Below are 18,473 nucleotides of genomic sequence, written 5' to 3'. Positions count from 1 at the left end.
AACTAACCAAATAAATACAGTTGAGTAGCGTATCTTTGGCAGCAGAGCAGGTTAAAAAAATTTTCTAGGCAGCAAACTTCATATTCATCACCTATGTGATTTGGTCGTTAGAAAACTGCGGTGATGTTTTTGAGAATGAGGAAGGTAGTAGTTCTGCACTACTTTGATGAGCCCGCACTGGAAATAATGGGTGTCCTGGGATAATACTGCAAAAGGCGTGTAGACCACTGAACTACTTTTATAGGAGAGTGACTAGAATGATCCAAGGGCTACAAACTATGTAAAATAAGGAATAATTGAAGAAACTCAGGCGAATCTTGCTTATTGTTAAATACAGTCCTTCCAAGTATGTGGGTGGAAACTATATGAAAGCAAAGTGAATTAGTACAAGGATGACCCCCCAATGATGGATCTGTCCAAGAACTGAATAGTTGCTTTGGAATGTAGTAGATTTGTAAGATGAGAGTCAAACACTGGATTACTAATTATCAAGGATATTATAAGGGAATTTAAACATTGCTTGCTTGGCTAGTTAGACCAAAGTCCTTTTAAGATCTTGTCCAGCTCTGAGATTTAGTGATTCCGGCAGTATTCTTTTTTTTAATTTAATTTTTTTGTTGTTGATATTTTTTTTTATTGAAGTATAGTTGATAAACAACATTACATTGGTTTCAAGTATACAACATAGTGATTCAACAGTTATATACACTACTAAATCCTCCCCCCAGCTAGTGTTGTTACTGTCTGACAAGATAGAAAGATGTTAGTTACCATGACAAGTAACAGTGTACTTATCAGCCTCCCAATCTGAAATCTATAATTGAACTTCATGCAAAGGAATAAATTAAGAAAAGCCAATTTATATAATAAATAATGGAGATGTGAATATGTAATAATATCTGGAATATGAAAACTTTGTTCTCAAACTAAAAATACTGTAATTTTCTCTTTATAAAGATAATCATAAAGTAAGATCAAAAGTAAAAAGAAGAAAGTAAAAAAAATCACGAGAAATCCACTAATCAGGTTATAACCACTGTTAATGTTTTGGTGAATATCTTTCAGTTACCCTTTTATTAACCCACATACTAACCTAGCTACACAAGCTCCCTCTTGGTTATTTTAGCCTTCTGCAAAATGTTTCATAAGTAACATAGCAAAATTTTAGATACTCAGAAAATTTGGTGTATGGGAAAAAAGTATGATTCTATTTAGGTCAAGTTCAAAAATATGTAAAAATATATGATTTTGAGATACAAACATGGGGAAAAAATCACAAAAGAAAGGGCATAGTAGAACAAAAATCAGAATGATGGTTATTAGTTCTGAGAAGGTAGGGAAAGGAATATATTTGGGGGAGTATTTACCGGGGATTTCAAAGGAAATAGAATGTTCTTAAACTGGGTGTTGGGTGAGTGCATGTTCATTACATTGTTCGTTATATCCTACATATTATGTAAATACTCTTGTTCCTATTCAATATTTAATAGTCATCTTTTAAAAAAAAAAATACCAGTATAATCAAAATCCTCTTGTGTCCTTCTTCACAAATGAATTCTTTTTTTATCTCAGAAGTAACCACTCTCCTCAATTTAGCATTTATTATTTGCAGTTGTCTAGCCTGAGTATTAATATTTCAGACATAATGAAACAACAAAGTCCAAGGCATACTAGGGATATCCCTTAGTATGTTCAATGATTGCTACTTTTAAGTATCTTGGAACTCTTAATCTCAGTGGTTTGTCAAGATTGTGTCATATAATATATGTAGCTATTAAAAGGAAAATTACCTTTTAGCTACCTTCCAAGTCAAATACAGGTAAACATCATCAATGGCTTACATATTATGTGGTGTGGATGTACTATGTACTTGATTTTTAGAGAATCAGTCCCCTACTTTGGGACGTTTAAATTGTTTCTAGCTTAAGAAAAAATAGAAAAGAAAAGAAAAAAAAGGCTGTTCTATAAATTTCTATACAGGCACAATATAAAAACTATATCATGTTGATAGCGAATATTTGTTATTGCACTTTCTTTTTACTTTTTCTTTCCATATGTACCCTATTCCGTGTCAGTACATGTAGATATACCTTTTTTTTAACAACTCTTTTCTTTGTATGCATGTATTAAAAGATTTTATCATTTCTTTATTGATGGACATTTAAGCTATTTGCAAATAATATTACTTTGAATATCCTATGTTTGTGAATTTTGGGGAGTATTTCTGTGGATATGGCCCTAGAAAGGCAATTGCTAGTTCAAGGAATATGAATATTTCAAATTTTGACATCTTTTACTAGATTGCCCTCTAAAAATGTTGTACCAGTTAATACCTTGATAATATGAGGTCTTCCCTCACTCCTAAGAATAGGTTAGATTCCCCTGCTATAAAGTCTTGTAATGTTCTATATTTTCATAACCTTCACAACAGTTATCTGTTGTTGGTCGTCTTCAGTAATTTATTTACAAGCATGGGCTAGCACAGTGTCTCTTTATAGTAGATATTCACAAACATTAAGTTGAAACTTCTGCCTGCAGTTTGTGTCTGTTGAATATGGGAAGGTAGAGTGGAAATTTGCCCTTCTGGTTTGTGTTTTGTGTGAAGTTCTCCTTTTCTGCACTCAGCCACTTTGACAAAAAGTTCCAGTGGTTTGGGGATCTTTAGTTTTGGTGTATCTACATGTCTTCCTGCCAACTGGGTTTGTTTGCTGCTGAAGAAGTTGTGCCTAATGTATTACTGATGTCTCCTACTTGCCCTCTGCAAACCCAGTGAAGGGCTTGGCTGCTTTCAGCCCTTTTCCAGAAGGGCAACCCACTTTGTGACTCCAATATCTTTCTTTAACCTGGTCGAAACTGTTTTGTGTATTGATGTATTTCTCTTAAGTTACTAGAAGCAATGAGCCTTTTTCTACTTTTAGCTAGATGATGATATCTTTTCTTTCTTTTTGATCATTATAAAGTAGGGAAGTTCTATAAACCTTAAGTAATAACAGTAATTTTCCAAAGAAACTTAATTCTTTCAAATATATCTGTTTATAAAACATTTTTATCCAGTGCCATCCTTTCTTCCTTTGATTTAGATAACCTCAAAATCTCTGACTTTGGCTTGGCAACAGTGTTTCGGCATAATAGTCGTGAGCGTTTATTGAACAAGATGTGTGGTACTTTACCTTACGTTGCTCCGGAACTTCTAAAGAGAAAAGAATTTCATGCAGAACCGGTTGATGTTTGGTCCTGTGGAATAGTACTTACTGCAATGCTGGCTGGAGGTAAGACCAATTTAATCATGGTAAAACTCCTGTCCTGTGGAAAACCAGATTTGTTATGCCAAAATAAATGAAATAAACCAAGGGAATCCATATTTATATGATAGTATTTTATAACTAAGTCAGAATTTTTAATCCCCAAAGTTTTTAAAAATGAGATATGTGTAGGTATTAAATATCACAGTAGCTATCTGTTTTAAAATTCATGTGAATACTTTTGGAAAAAGTAGGGTGGGAAGTGGTTCATCCATCTTTGAAGTACCATAGAAATGTCTGTGGGTGGACATTCTTAGTTTGAGAAACATTGAATTGAAGAAAACTTTTAATGGATTTGTAACACTGGTTATTTTCCCTTACAACTTTACTGTATAATGATGTGAATTCTTCAGAAATGTGGGATTTGTTTCTTTTTTAGAGTTGCCGTGGGACCAGCCCAGTGACAGTTGTCAGGAATATTCTGATTGGAAAGAAAAAAAAACATACCTCAACCCTTGGAAGAAAATAGATTCTGCTCCTCTAGGTAACTGGATTATCTTAATTGAAAATACTAATTTCTTATATAATTAAGTCTAGTGCTATTTGAATTTTTTCTTTTTTAAATTCTAACTAATCATGTAAGTAATCCATGATCCTTAATTAGAAAGTAACAAATAAAAAAAATTTTAACAACCAACTCTGTAATCCCAGCACTCAGAAATAGCTTCTTTTAACATTTTGATAATGTGCTTCTATACTTTGTTCTAAAAATATATATTTGTCATATATGCATATTATTTATAAGTATGTGGGGGTTTTTTTTACAGAAAATGAGATCACACTACAGATGTTATTTTATAACCTTTTTTGTGTTGTGTTAATGTGTGGATGTTTTTCCATGTCGTCGTCATAGGTCTCCATCAGTGTTTCTAAAGGCTGTGATGGCATTCTGCTATGTGGATAGATCTTAACTATGCTCATCCAATCACCTTTATAGAGATTCATATTTTTTTTGTAATGTTTCATTCTTATGAAAGAGATAAGATGATCATATAATACAAACACCTTTAAATTCTTTAATTTAAAAAAATACCCAAAAGTGCCAAGGATTTATGTAGTTTATAATTATCATGATTGACTTTGTCAAATTGCTTTCCAGAAAGTTCATATAATTTCATCACAATCTCATTAGTTTATATTAAAAAATATATATTTGACTAATTTTACAAGCCTGTAAAAATACATTAACTGTTCCCTGTTACTTTAAATTTATTACCAAGGAGGTTACATAGCCATTACATATTAGCTTTTTGTCTGTTTTTGTGGATTGTCTGTTTTGCTCATTTTGGACAGACAGAAAGGTTCTCTTATTACTTTGTATGATGGTTTTTATTTTTGTTTTGAATGTATTGATATCATTAGATTTTTGTATTCAAATATTTTTTATAATTCATATATTTTTATTTTACTTATGCTGTTTTGATATGAAGAATATTTATGTTTTTATTGACTTGAATCTATTATCTTGTCCTTTGTGGTTTCTGACTATTGTTACGTTTGAAAAGGTCTTTTCTACTCTTGATATTAGAAAAAGTTCCCTGTTTTCATTTATGTTTTTATGGGTTCATGTTTTCATTTAACTATTTGGTCCATTAGAAAATGATTTTAGTGTTGGGAGATGAATTTTTTATCAAGTTAATTAAAGCATTTTAGGATGATGGTTGCTTATATTACTGTCTTTTAAAAAGTTATTGGAAAGTAAATTTTTCTCACAAAATTGTGTGGATGAGAGCTTAACAGGACATGAAGTTTGGTATTGAAAATGGATAAGACTATTTTTTGTATTTTTTTATTAAGGTCACATGGGGAGAAACATTTCTACCTGTTATTTGTTCCATTTATTTGCAAACAACTGGCCATCAGATCTGGGAGGAATATGGACATTAGCAAAGAACAGCTGCATGAAATTAAAACAATAATTTAATATCTTTATTCTTTCTCTTCCCCAGAAATAATATTTGGATTTAAGGAGGCCTGTAGAAAATGTGTTCCATATCAGCTATAGGCCTTTCTAATCTTCATGACTCTTTTGTGAATGTTGTCTTAATATTTTATTTTTAGCTCTGCTGCATAAAATCCTAGTTGAGAATCCATCAGTAAGGATTACCATCCCAGACATCAATAAAGATAGATGGTACAACAAACCACTCAAGAAAGGTAATATCCTTAAAATATGAGTATTTTTTCTGTGAGAAGAAAGGGACTTGCAAAGTCAGAATCACAAGTCAACAACACAAAGTAGTTGTGGTCTCTGTTCTCATAGAAATTATGATGGCTAGTAGGAAAAACAGAAAGAAAAACTAACTAAGTTTATTGTAAATTATAAAGTGAAAAGTCAGGATATATAACCAAGTGTATAACTAAGACCACATCTTAAGTGACAGAGAAAACTTATTGTCCTGAGGGATTCATGTTAAATCTAAGATATGAAGATTAAAGGGGACCTAGCCAGGTAGATACTAGCCAGATGGGTAGCAGATTCTGAACGGAGGAAGCAGCATTTGGGATGTGTTGTAATTCAGAAAGCAGTGCATTGAGGAACTTGCAAGGCCAGTGTGGCATGGGCCGTGTCTGGCTTGTTCATCTTTGTATCACCAATGGTTAGCACAGTGTGTGGTACATTACAGGTGCTCAAAAAATGTTTGTTGAGTAAATTAGAGAATAGAGAAGGGAGGAGAGGGAGAGAGGCTTGAGATGAGGCTGGAAAGGCAGATAGTGAACAAGTTGTGGAGGAGGACCTTGTAAGCCACATTAAAGAGTTTAGACTTTAACTAAAAGCCATTGGGGAAAACTGAGAGATTTTAAGTGAGGAAATGACATGATCATACATTTGTTTTTAAAAGGCTACTTTTTAAAAATTGTTTTTAATATTTTTGATCCTACCTCTGAGAAGATGGTAGCTTATTAGACTAGGTTAATGACAATGGGATTACAAAGAAGAGATATATTCCAAAGAAGTTTAAGAACTAGAATCGATAAGGCTGGCGATTGTTTATATGTGGAAAAAGAAGGAGAATGAAGAATCAAGGATGATTCCTTTCTGGTTTGAGCAGCTGTGTAAATAGTGACACTCTAGACTGGCATGTAACTCAGGGGAAGTACAGATTTGGGCGGGAATTTTTTGTGATTTTGGACCTGTTGAATTTGAGAAGTAAAACTACCTCAGAGGGGCATGTGTGTGTGACTCAGGAGACAGAACTAGGTTTGCGATGTCCATGTAGATGTTTTCTGCAAATAGATGGTAGTTTAAGCTATGGTGGTAGACGAGATTGAATATATGAAATTTTAAGGAGTACCAGCACTGGAGTGGTGGGTGGAGGATGGAAGTAGAGAAAAGTAGCCAGAGAGTTGGGAGAAATATCAGGAAAATGGGGAGTAATTGAGGCAAAGAAAAAAAATGCATGATAGTGGCAGATACCATTAAGTGAATTAATAATGTGAAAGCTAAAAATTTGTCCAATGGGTCCCATGAAAGAGCAGTTAATCATGGCAGGAAGTTTTGGTGAAGAGCTAAGAGGCAATTCTAGAGTAGAGAGGTTATAGTCTAAAAGAGACGTTGGTGAGAGATTCCTTTTGAATCTCATGTTATCAGACTATGCTACCCACTGTTCCCTCCCTGTTGTAATCAACTTCTGAACCCCAAATTAGAATTTCCTGCTACATTGTCACTCTCTCCAACATGACTTTTGATATATTTTTGTCATGGTTCCTGGTGATGTAATATTCATTTGGATGATCCTTTCAATAATAGCCCGACCTCATTTCCTAGACCTTCTCTAGTGATCTTCAAGCATCTTGCTCTAACCACCAGAATATTTTTCCCTGGCTTCCTCCTCTAGTACCCTTACTCCAACAATCCTTTGACCCTACCTGGACTTTGCAATCCTTTAATTCTACCTTTCCACTGTGTCTTATGTATCCCCTCCCTAAGTCCTCAGTTCCATCCTCACTATTTTAAATCAAAAGTCAGTCATTATAATGACCTCTTTATATCATCTTCAAATGTTTTGCTCCATTCTCTCTTCATCATACTTACTGGTCAAAATGTAATCCAAGTTTAATCCAGTTTTCTACCTACTCTACACTTATACCTGCATAGCTGAGTGCAGCTTCAGAAAAATACACAACTGATTTCTCTCTAAATTCAGGATCACTAATCTCAAGTGGGCAGGCAGTCATCATGCATTTCCCCATTTCTTTCACAAACCGACTCTCCTAATCAGATTTTTATACCTTTTCTTTGCTCTACAGCTTCTAATTCCTCCTTCCCCATCCTCACTCTCTGTTGGTGACAGTATTTCCTACTCACTGGGAAATACAAGCAATTGCAAGGGAACTTCTACAATTCCCCACCACTACCTCCATCCGCCTGACTTAACAGTCTCTGCTCAGATACTGTGCTTCCTCCCCTATAGCTATGGCTAAATTGCTGCAGATAAGCCAACACTTTCTCTTGTGCACTACTCCCAGCTCTCTTCTGCCTATTCAGGGACACTGTCCAGCAGTTCTCTCTTACTGCATCATTGAAGTTTTCCCTCTCACTGGATCTTTCTCCCACTTTCTACTTGATACATAGTAGGTTTAATGAAATGTTTGAATGAGTGGATTAATAAAGAAGTTGGCTAAACTGAAACATGTTTAAATGGTTTCAGGATAGATCCAGTTGAGAAGATAGGGCTGAAAGTCTAGGAGAGAGAATAAAAGAGCATCAAGATCTCTGAGGTTATAGGAAGGAATGGGCTCAAGTACAAATATGGGGATAAACATTTGATCGGAGGATAGAAGGGAGAAGAGGATTGGTAAGAAGGGAAGTAAATAGGCAGATTTGGTAGCAGCAACTTGAGAGTTTCTAATGACTATATTCTTTGTGAAATGGGAAGATGGTGTCATAAACTACATAGCATGGTGCTGGAGGATGGTTTTAGGAATTTGACAAAAATGCAGGAAAAAGCTTTGAAACAATCATTGTGGAAAAAGGGAAAAGAAACTGCCTAGAGAACTTAGGACCAGGAATTTATAATAGTAACCAGGAATTTATAATGGCATCATTTTCTATGTAATGATTATTCTTGGTAGAGCAAAGAAAGAATAGAGCAGATTCATACTGTTCTGTCATGATAATGACATTCATTCATTGTCATTATAAGTTTTGTTTTTATTAAGTATAATTGACATACAATATTATTTTAGTTTCAGGTGTACAGGATAGTGATTCGAGAGTTACATACATGATGAAATGTTCACTATGATAAGTGTAATTACCATCTGTCACCATAAAAAGTTATTAAAGTATTAACAACTATATTCCGTATACCGTATTTTCATTGCCCTGACTTGTTTTGTAACTGGAAATTTGTACCTCTTAATCCCCCTTCACCTATTTAGTTTATCCTCTCACTTCCTTCTCCTATGGTAGCCACCAGTTCTCTGTATTTATGATTCTGTTTCTGTTTGTTTATTTTTTGTTTTAAATTATTTTTTATTTTTAAAAGTTTTGACCCCTTAACAAGGTCTCTCTGCCTTCGTAGAACAAATGGTACCATTAAAATTATGACCTTAATATGATACCCCACACTTGGAACATAGTTAGTTACAGGTCAGAATTTGTGAAATGTGTAATTTGACAAGTGAGTCCCGATAAGTTCATAATGACCACAGTTCTTGTAAAATCATGTAAGAAGAACCACTGTTTGTCATGTATTTAGACACAAATGGATTTAGATACGGTTTTACTTCTTCAAGTTGCCAGTTGGCTTAATTAAAAAATGACTGCATGGAAGACTTAAAAGCATTTGTATTTATGTTTTCTTTTTTAGGGACAAAGAGGCCCCGAGTCACTTCAGGTGGTGTTTCAGAGTCTCCTGGTGGATTCTCTAAACACATTCAATCAAATTTGGACTTCTCTCCAGTAAACAGTACTTCTAGGTAAGATGAATTAATAAAGACCAAGTAGTTGAATGTATATTCCCAATGAAAAATAATACATGTATAGATTTTTTCTTATTAATGAAGGTAATTTCTATCAGTGTGGGAATGGTAATTATTTTACAAGAAAGGCCTGATGGGTTTTATTTAAAAACATATTTTGCCCTGTATGCCTCAGTGAAGAAAATGTGAAGTACTCCAGTTCCCAGCCAGAACCACGGACAGGTCTTTCCTTATGGGACACCAGCCCTTCGTACATTGATAAACTGGTACAAGGAATCAGTTTCTCCCAGCCCACATGTCCTGATCATATGCTTCTGAATAGTCAGTTACTTGGCACCCCAGGATCCTCACAGGTAAGGGAATTTAGTATTTCAAATACATAATGGAAGCCCTTTATTTTTTGTCTTTATGTCTTTTATTTATTAAATGTAAAATGTTAGAAATACATTATTAACACTTTATAGGGATTTTTTTTTTTTGACAAGAGAGAATTCAAGGAGACATTCATGTATAAGAATCATAGGTCACAGGAAATAATTTTCAAACTAAATAGCTATGGTATGACTGCTTTGGGTGATGTCATACTTATTCAGCTTTCCTCTGTTTGATGTAGAACCCCTGGCAGCGCTTGGTCAAAAGAATGACACGATTTTTTACCAAATTGGATGCAGACAAATCTTATCAGTGCCTGAAAGAGACTTGTGAGAAATTGGGCTATCAATGGAAGAAGAGTTGTATGAATCAGGTATGTTTCATTGATTTTCACTATACTTTTTCCTGAAAAGAAATGCAGACATTTGAATAAAAAACTCTCATTATCAGTGTATTTTAAAAATATGCAGTAATTTAGTTTGAAAAAGAAACAATTAAAATAGAAGGAATTTAAGTAAATGTTCTTTTCCTTAAATAATATTTCTTAAAAGACTTCTCTAAGGTTATTAAAAATTAAGGGACTCAATTCATTATTTTCTTAAAAATTCTATATACTTTAATTGTAACATTAATAATGACTCCCTCCTATGAAAGATAAATACATTAACAATCCCACACTTCCTCCATCTCCCCTGCTCCTACCTACCAATTTTTGTTATTTATATTATTATAGTATATTTATGACATTGACATTCTAATCTGTCATTAGACTCTTCAAAAATCTTAGTATCATGCAAAACAGAAGGAACTATTCTGTGTTAAAGGAGACTAAAAAGATCTGATAAATAATGCAATGTATGATCTTTCACTAGATCATGGATTTAAAGAAAAAAAGCTTTAAAGTTGTTACTGGAATTATTCAAATTGGGGAAATTTGAATATGGGTTTTTGCATTTAATAATTTTTTTTATCAGTGTCAAATTACTTGGGTGTGAGCATAATACTATAGTTTGTAGGAGAGTGTTTTTGTTTGTAGTAGAACATGTTGAAGTGAAATGTAATACGTCTTCTGTAACTTAGTTGAAAAACTAAAAAAACAACCACATAAAAAAAAGGCAAGTAAACGTATACTTATCTAGGTTGGTAAGTCCAGTGAAGGGATATGGTTATTTATTATAGATTCTTTCAGTTTTTCTGTAGATTTATGCTTTCAGACTAAAAAGTTAAGGGCAAATGTTGCTGTGCAAAAGTCTGAGGCCAACCTGATTTTCCTCTCTCATAATCGATTTTTTATTTTAGGTATTTTTATTGTGATAAAATTCACAAAAATCACAACTTAAACCATATTAAAGTGTGTAGTTTAGTGGTTTTAATATATTCACAAAGCTATGCAACCATCACCATTTGATTCCAGAACATTCTGTCATCCCCAAAATAAATTCTATGCCAATTAGATGCCTTTCTGCATTCCTCCCTACCTTCATTCTCTAGAAACCACTAATTTACTCTCCATCCCTAGACTGCCTATTCTGGGCATTTCATATAAATGGAATCATATAATATATATCATATGACATCATATAAATAGATCTTTGTGTCAGACTTCTTTTACTCATGTTTTCAAGGTTAATCTGTGTTGTAGAATTTATCAGTACTTCTTCCCTTTTCTGGGTAAATAATATACCATTATATGGATAGACCAAATTTTGTTCATCTGTTTATCTGTTGACGGACATTTGGGATATTTCTACTTTTTGCTGTTGTGAATAACGCTGTTACGAACATTTTTGTAAAAGTTTTTGTGTAAACATATGCATTTTAGCTTTCCATGGCTATCATAACAATATCACAGACTGGATGGCTTAAACAACAGAAATTTATTTTCTCACAGTTCTAGAGACTGAAGTCTAAGATGAAGGTGCCCATAGGGTGTTTTCCTCTAAGGCCTCTCTCCTTGACTTTCAGATGGCCACGCACTTGACACCTCACCATATGGCCTGTCCTCTGTGTGCATGGATCCTTGATATCTGTCTTTCTCTGCATCCAAATGTCCTTGTTTTACAAAGACACTAGTCAGATTGGATTAGGACCCACCTGATGGTGTCATTTTAACTTAATTACCTCTTTAAACGCCCTGACTTCAAGTACAGCCACATTCTGATGTACTGGGGGTTAGGGCTTCAGCATACAAATTTTGAGGGGATGCAATTCAACTAATATGTTTTCAATTTCTTAGGTGTATACTTTATGAGTGGATTTACTAGGATATATGATAACTCTGTGATGAACTTTTTGAGGAGTTGCTAAGTGGTTTTCCAAAGCAGCTGCACCATTTTATATTCCCACCAGCAATGTATGAGGGTTCTAATATTTCCACATCCTTGCCAACACTTTTTTTGTCTGTTTATTTATTTCGGCTGTCCTTTATGGGAAGCGTTATCCCATTGTGCTCTGGATTTGTATTTCCTTAATGACAATAATGTTGGCCATTTTCTCATGTGCTTATTGGCCATTTGTGTATCTTCCTTAGAGAAATATCTACTCAAGTCCTTTGACCATATTTTAACTGGCTTTTTCTTTTGACTGTTGAACTATAAGTTCTTTATATATCCTGAACACTATTTGATTTGTAAATATTTTCTCCCATTCTGTGAAAGAAAATTTTCTTATTCTTTTTACTTTTTTGTTAGTGTTCTTTGACCCACAGAAATTTAAATTTTGATGAATTTCGATTTATCTTTTCTTTCTTTCCCTCCTTTATTGCTTGTGCTTTTGATGTCAAATTTAAGAAATTGTTGCCTAATCCAAGTCATGAGATTTACATTTTTGTTTCTTTGTAATAGTTTTTATAAGATTAGCTCTTACATTTATATCTTCTTCTGGTTTTAAATTTTTTGTATGATGTGAGGTAGGGGTCTAAAATCTTTTATTTGTGAATATCTGGTTGTTCTAGCACTATTTATTAAAAAGACTATTCTTTCCCCATTGAATAGTCTTGGCACTGTTGAAAATAAATGGCCATAGGTGTATGGGTTTATTTCTGGACTTTCAGTTCTATTCCATTGGTTGATATGTCAATACTTATTCCAGTACCACACTGTTTTGATTACTATAGCTTTGTAGTAAGTTTTGGAATTGGAAAATGTGAATCTTCAAGATTTATTTTGGCTGTTTGTGGGCCCTTGAATTTCTTAGAATTTTAGAATCAGCTTGTCCATTTCTGCAAAAAGACTTTTAGAATTTTGATAGTGATTATATTAAATCTGTAGATTAGTTTGGGGAGTTTTCCCATTTTAATAATAGTAAGTCTTCCAATCCATTAACATGGGATGTCTTTCTATTTATTTAGGTCTCCTTTAATTTCTTTAAAGAATATTTTGTAGTTTTCAGTGTTCAAGTTTTGCACTTTCTTGGGTGAGTTTAGTCCTAAGATTTTTTTTCTTTTTGATCTTAGTGTAAATAGAATTCTTTTTTTTATTTCATTTTCAAATTGTTTATTGTTGGGCTGTCATATACAAATGATTTTTATAAATTGATCTTATCTCCTGCAAATTTGCTAAACCTCATTTATTAGCTCTAGTAGATTAGAAGTTTTTTTTTTTTAAGGCAGATTCTCTAAGGTACTTTTTATATAATGTCTTGTTATTTGTAAAAAAAGATAGTTTTACTTCTTCCTTTCCAATATGGGTGCCTGTTATTTCTTCTTGTTTAATTGCACTGGCTAGAATTTCCAGCACTATGTTGAACAGAAATAGTGAGAGAAGACATCTTTTTCTTTTTTCTGATCTTAGGGGAAAACAATCTTTTATCAGTAAGTATGATGTTAGCTGTGGATTTTTCATACATGCCATTTATGGTGCAGAAGAAGACCCCTTCTATTTTTAGTTTTTTGAGTCTTTTTATTATGAAAACATTTTTTTTTCAAATGCTTTTTCTGCATCTTTTTCTCCTTTGTTAATAAAGTATTTACATTAATTGATTTTCATATATTGAACCAACTTGCATTCCTGTGGTAAATCCCACTTGATCATGGTGCATAAACTTTTTATTGTGTTGAGAAATTTGGTTTCCTAATATGTGTTGAAGATTTTTTACTCTGTATTCTTAAGGGACTTGGCCTATAGTTGTCTTTTGATCTCTTTGTCTTGCTTTGGTATCAGGTTAATACTTGCCTCACAGGATGAGTTAGGATGTGTTTCTTTCTATTCTATTTACTGGAAGAATTTAGGAAGGATTGGTATTTATTCTTTAAATGTTTGATACAAATCTCAGTGAAGCCATCTGGTCCTGGGGTTTTCTTTGGAAATTTTTTGATTATTGACTCAGTGTCTTCACTAGTTACAGATCTATTTAGATTTTCTATTTCCTCATGAGTCAGGTTTGGAAGTTTGTGTTTCTACGAATTTGCCCATTCCATCTTGGTTATCCAATTAGTCGGCATATAGTTTTTCATAGTATTGTAATCCTTTTCAATTCTGAAAGGTTGTTAGTAACTTCCCACTTTTATTCCTGATTTTGGTAATTTGAATCTTTTCTCTTTTTTGTCTTGCTCAGTCTGGCTATAGGTTTGCCAGTTTTATTGTTTTATCTTTTCAAAGAACTAACTTTTGGGTTCATCGATTTTCCTCTGTTTCTCTACTCAATACTTTATTTATCTCTTACTTTATTATTTTTTTTCTTTTGGATTTACCTTGCTCTATTTTTTTTTCTAGTTTTTTAAGGTGGAAAGCTAAGTTACTGATTGGAGATCATTCTTTTTCAATGTAAGTGCTTTTAGGTATAAATGTACCTCAGCACTACTCTTCTTCCTCCCCATAAGTGTTGGCATTTTGAGTTTTCAGTTTTGTTCATATCAAAGTATTTTCTAATTTCCCTCATGATTTCTTCTTTGACCCATGGGTTGTTTAGGTATGTTGTTTAACTTCCACATATTTGTGAATTTTCCAAAATTCCTTCTGTTAATTCATTTCTAATTGCATTCCATGGTGGTCAGAGAAAATATTTAATATTATTTCAGTCATTTAAGATTGTTGCCTAACATATGATCTACACTGGAGAATGTTTCATGTGTACTTTAGAAGAAGGTGTATTCTGCTGTTGTTAGGTGAAGTGTGTTCTATGATTGTTAGGTCCAGTTGTATTATAGTATTATTTCTATCTGTATTTCCTTGTTTATTATTGTCTGACTTTTATATCAATTATTGAGAGTGGATTGTTGAACTCTCCAGTTGTCATTGCTAAGCTCTTTCTTCTGTCAATTTTTGCCTCAGGTATTTGAGAGTTTGCATACTAGGTAAACATATGTTTATAATTATGATATAACCTTGATGTATTGACCCTTTTAACATTATATAATGTCCTCTGTTTCATGGAAAAATTTTTGTTAAAGTCTATTTTGTTTGATATTATAGTATAGCCAACTCCAGCTCCGTTTTGGTTATAGTTTGTATAGACTATTTTTTCCCTTCTTTTTACTTCCAACCTGTTTGTGGCTTTGAATCTAAAATGTATCTCTTATGGACAACATATATTTTTATTATGTTTTTTAAATGTTTTATGCCAATCTCTCTCTTTTAATTGGAGAGTTTGATACATTTACATCTAACATGATAATGATTTATTTCTGCCTTTTTGCCATTTGTTTTCCTCATATCTTACATCTTTTTAGTTCCTCAATTTTTCCTTTATTGCCTTTTGTTTTCTATAGATATTTTCTAGTATATATTTTAAATCCTTTCTCATTTCTTTTACCCTTTTTTCCTTAGTAGTTACCCTGAAGATTGCAATTAATATCTTAGTTTTATAGCAATCTAGTTAAGATTAATTCTAACTTAATTTCAGTACTACATAAAACCATGCTCCTGTATAGCTCTGCCTCCTCTTTATAGTGTTATTTTCACAAATTACAACTTTATGCATTTTGTACCCATCAACATAGATTTATAATTATTACTTTATGTAGTGTTCTTTTAAATCAGATAGGGGGAAAAAAGGAGTTAGAAACAAAAATATTAATTTTTTTTTATTTGCCTATGTAAATTACTTTGCCTGTGTTCTTTATTTCTTCCTGTGTATTTGAGTTACTATCTAGTGTTCTTTCATTTCAGCCTGAAAGACTTTCTTTAGCATTTCTTTTTGGTCAGGGCTGGTGGTTTCAAATTCTTTCAGATTTTAACTGGAAATGTCTTTATTTCTCCTTAATTTTTGATGGATAGTTTTGCCGGATATGGAATTCATCCTTTCAGTAGTTTTGTTTCAGCAGTTTGAATATGTTATTTCCACTGCCTTCTGGCTTCCATGGTTTCTGATGAAAATCAGGTGTTCATATTATGGAGGATCTCTTATTCATGATATGTCACTTCTCTTTGGCTGCTTTCAAGATTCCCTCTTTGTCATTTTCTTTCAACAGTTTGAATATGATGTATCTTGGTGTGGATGTCTTTCATTTTATCCCTACTTAGAGTTCATTGAACTTCTTGGACATGTAGGTTATGTTTTTCATCAAATTTGAGGAGTTTTTGGCCATTATTTTTTTCAAATATTTGTTCTGCCCCTTTCTTCTTCTGGGACTCTATTGATTGTTTATTTCCTGTGTATGGGTCATATTTTCTTGTCTTTCTATATGCCTTATCCTTTTTTGTTGAAAACTGGGTATCTTGAATATTATAATGTGACAACTGTGGAAATCAGATTTTCCCCTCTTCCCAGGGTTTGTTAGTGTTGATGGTTGATGTATTTATGGATTGTTTAGTAACTTTTCTGATCTAATTTTGTAAAGTCTGTATTCCTTCCCATTTGTGGCCTTGCCAAACTCTTCTGTTAGTTCAGTAGTCAGCAATGATTGAACAGAGAGTTCCTTAAATTCATGGAAACAAAAAATCTCCTAGTTTTTGCAGAAGGATTCTGTTGCATGTTGGGACATGACTTCAATACTCAGCCAGGTAGTTTACAACTCTGCCTTAGCCTTCACTTTCTGTTTGTGCAATGCCTTACTGTCAGCTAGGCCCTTCTCATATCTTTCCTGAGCATGTACACTGCTCTGTGCATGAGCATGGCCCTTTAGATTCCCAGGAATATGTAATAAGAGAAAGTTCAAAAGTCCTCAAAAACATCTCATTCCCCAGCCTTTCCTTCCAGTCTCTTTGGATAACCTGTTGTCTGTCTCAGCTGTTACCTGTTGCTTTAGTAAGCACGTGCTAAATCATTTGCCTATAAATATTTTGATGAATTCATTTTTCATGTGGCAGCTTTAGCATAAGACAAGTTCTAGTCAGGCAAAAGCAGAGACAAGTGTTCTGAGCAGGTATTCCAGGGAACTAGATTAAATAAGGCAAATTTTAAGTGAAATTTATTCTACTGCTACTTGTACCTGTACCTGGAATGCAGACTTATTTTCAAGGCTATTACTGAGCTGAGGAGTCGGGGGCAAGAATAGGTGAATGGCAGTGCAGGAAAATCACTGAGTTTCACCTGTTTTGTATGAGTGCTCCTGTGTTGCTGCAGACTTTTAGTTAGTTTCCAGTGTTCTGAAAAAGTTGATTCTGACAATATTTGCCAGTTTTTTTCATGGCTTTTTTGGGCTAATGAGCTTTTGGAGTTCCTTACCTCTCCATTTTCACTGACATCAGTCCTTAATTCACTTTCATTCTGAGTCCTGGAAGAATTCTGTCTTTGAAGTTTAATAGTTCAGTTCAGATGTGTTTAGTATCTTACACTTTCCCAGAACATACTGTTTTGTTCCATTACTGCACAACTGTGGTACACCTGTGTATTTTTTATAGTCGTTCCTTGAAGTGAGAACTATTAAAAAAAGTTTTTGTGATTTGGGCTAGACTTGGCTGGGCAATTCTTCTGCTAATCTTGTGTGGACTCCTTCATCCAGCTGTAGTTAATTTGATGACTTTACTGTTGCTAGTAGTCCAAGATGGCCTCATCCATGTTGGGTCTTGGTGCTGGCTGAGGGCAGGGCCTTTCTTTCCATGTCACTCATCTAGTCTGGGCTTCTTTACAAACCATCTTCTTTAAAACACTGAAAGTGGAAGTTGCAAGGCTTCTCAAGACCTTTGCTGTCTTCTGATAGCTGCTGTAGTTTTTCAGAAATCTGGCCTCTCTCCTTTTTTCTTATGCTTTAATAATCTTGTTTTCCCACTTATTCTATTCTGATTCTCTTCAATTTATTCATGTTTCAGTTGTATTTTAGTAAAATACTAAATTTATTTTGTTGCTATGAGTTAATAGAGACTCAGCTCCTTTCAGTGGAGGTGCATCGTGTTTCCAGACTAGTCTGGGCTGGGCGCACACATACCCAATGGGAGAGGAAAGTCCCTGAAAGGAGTGAGATTTTCATCTGGCACTGCTCCTGTTATAGACATGCCTCTTAAGTTTTTATCTCAGTAAGATCATTGACTGAGATTATGGTTTTTCTTTAGAGTATTCTCTACCCACAGATCTGGCTTAACCTTAATTTTATTGCCTTAGGTTACTGTATCAACAACTGATAGAAGAAACAATAAACTGATTTTCAAAGTGAATTTGGTAGAAATGGATGAGAAGATCTTGGTTGACTTCCGACTTTCTAAGGTGTGGATAACAGCACTTTTTTTTTTTATACTTTGTTTTGCTATTGTTAAATAAGTATTCCATGTTCATTGTAGAAATTTTAAATACCAAAAAGTATAGAAAGAAAATAAAAATCAAGTTTAATCATCCAGAGAGAACACAGATGAATTATTTAATTATAGTAGTCTTACTACTACTTACAGTATATACTATATGGAAATACTCTTACTTGGAGATTTTTTTGGATTGCATTGTATTTGTATATACATAGCATTTGTAAATATGGTAACTTGTTTTTTAATTTAATATTAT

The 18,473-nt window shown here is 33.4% G+C and overlaps 1 protein-coding gene across 3 annotated transcripts in view; it reads left to right on the top strand.

Moving 5' to 3' along the window:
* The window catches only part of CHEK1 (checkpoint kinase 1), a 32,896-nt gene that overhangs the window by 8,750 nt on the left and 5,673 nt on the right, over positions 1-18,473 (top strand). For all 3 annotated transcript variants that reach the window (XM_037000949.2, XM_017666750.3, XM_037000948.2), the window contains exons 6-12: positions 3,081-3,269; positions 3,682-3,786; positions 5,364-5,459; positions 9,119-9,227; positions 9,406-9,583; positions 9,844-9,975; positions 18,081-18,182. In XM_037000949.2, coding sequence (XP_036856844.2) covers positions 3,081-3,269; positions 3,682-3,786; positions 5,364-5,459; positions 9,119-9,227; positions 9,406-9,583; positions 9,844-9,975; positions 18,081-18,182 — 911 coding nt within the window. The remainder of the gene's footprint in view (positions 1-3,080; positions 3,270-3,681; positions 3,787-5,363; positions 5,460-9,118; positions 9,228-9,405; positions 9,584-9,843; positions 9,976-18,080; positions 18,183-18,473) is intronic.

Source organism: Manis javanica, chromosome 6 (assembly GCF_040802235.1).
Source record: "Manis javanica isolate MJ-LG chromosome 6, MJ_LKY, whole genome shotgun sequence".
Lineage (NCBI taxonomy): Eukaryota > Metazoa > Chordata > Mammalia > Pholidota > Manidae > Manis > Manis javanica.
Note: the sequence above shows the minus strand (reverse complement) of the source record. Positions and strands in the feature narration are given on the sequence as shown.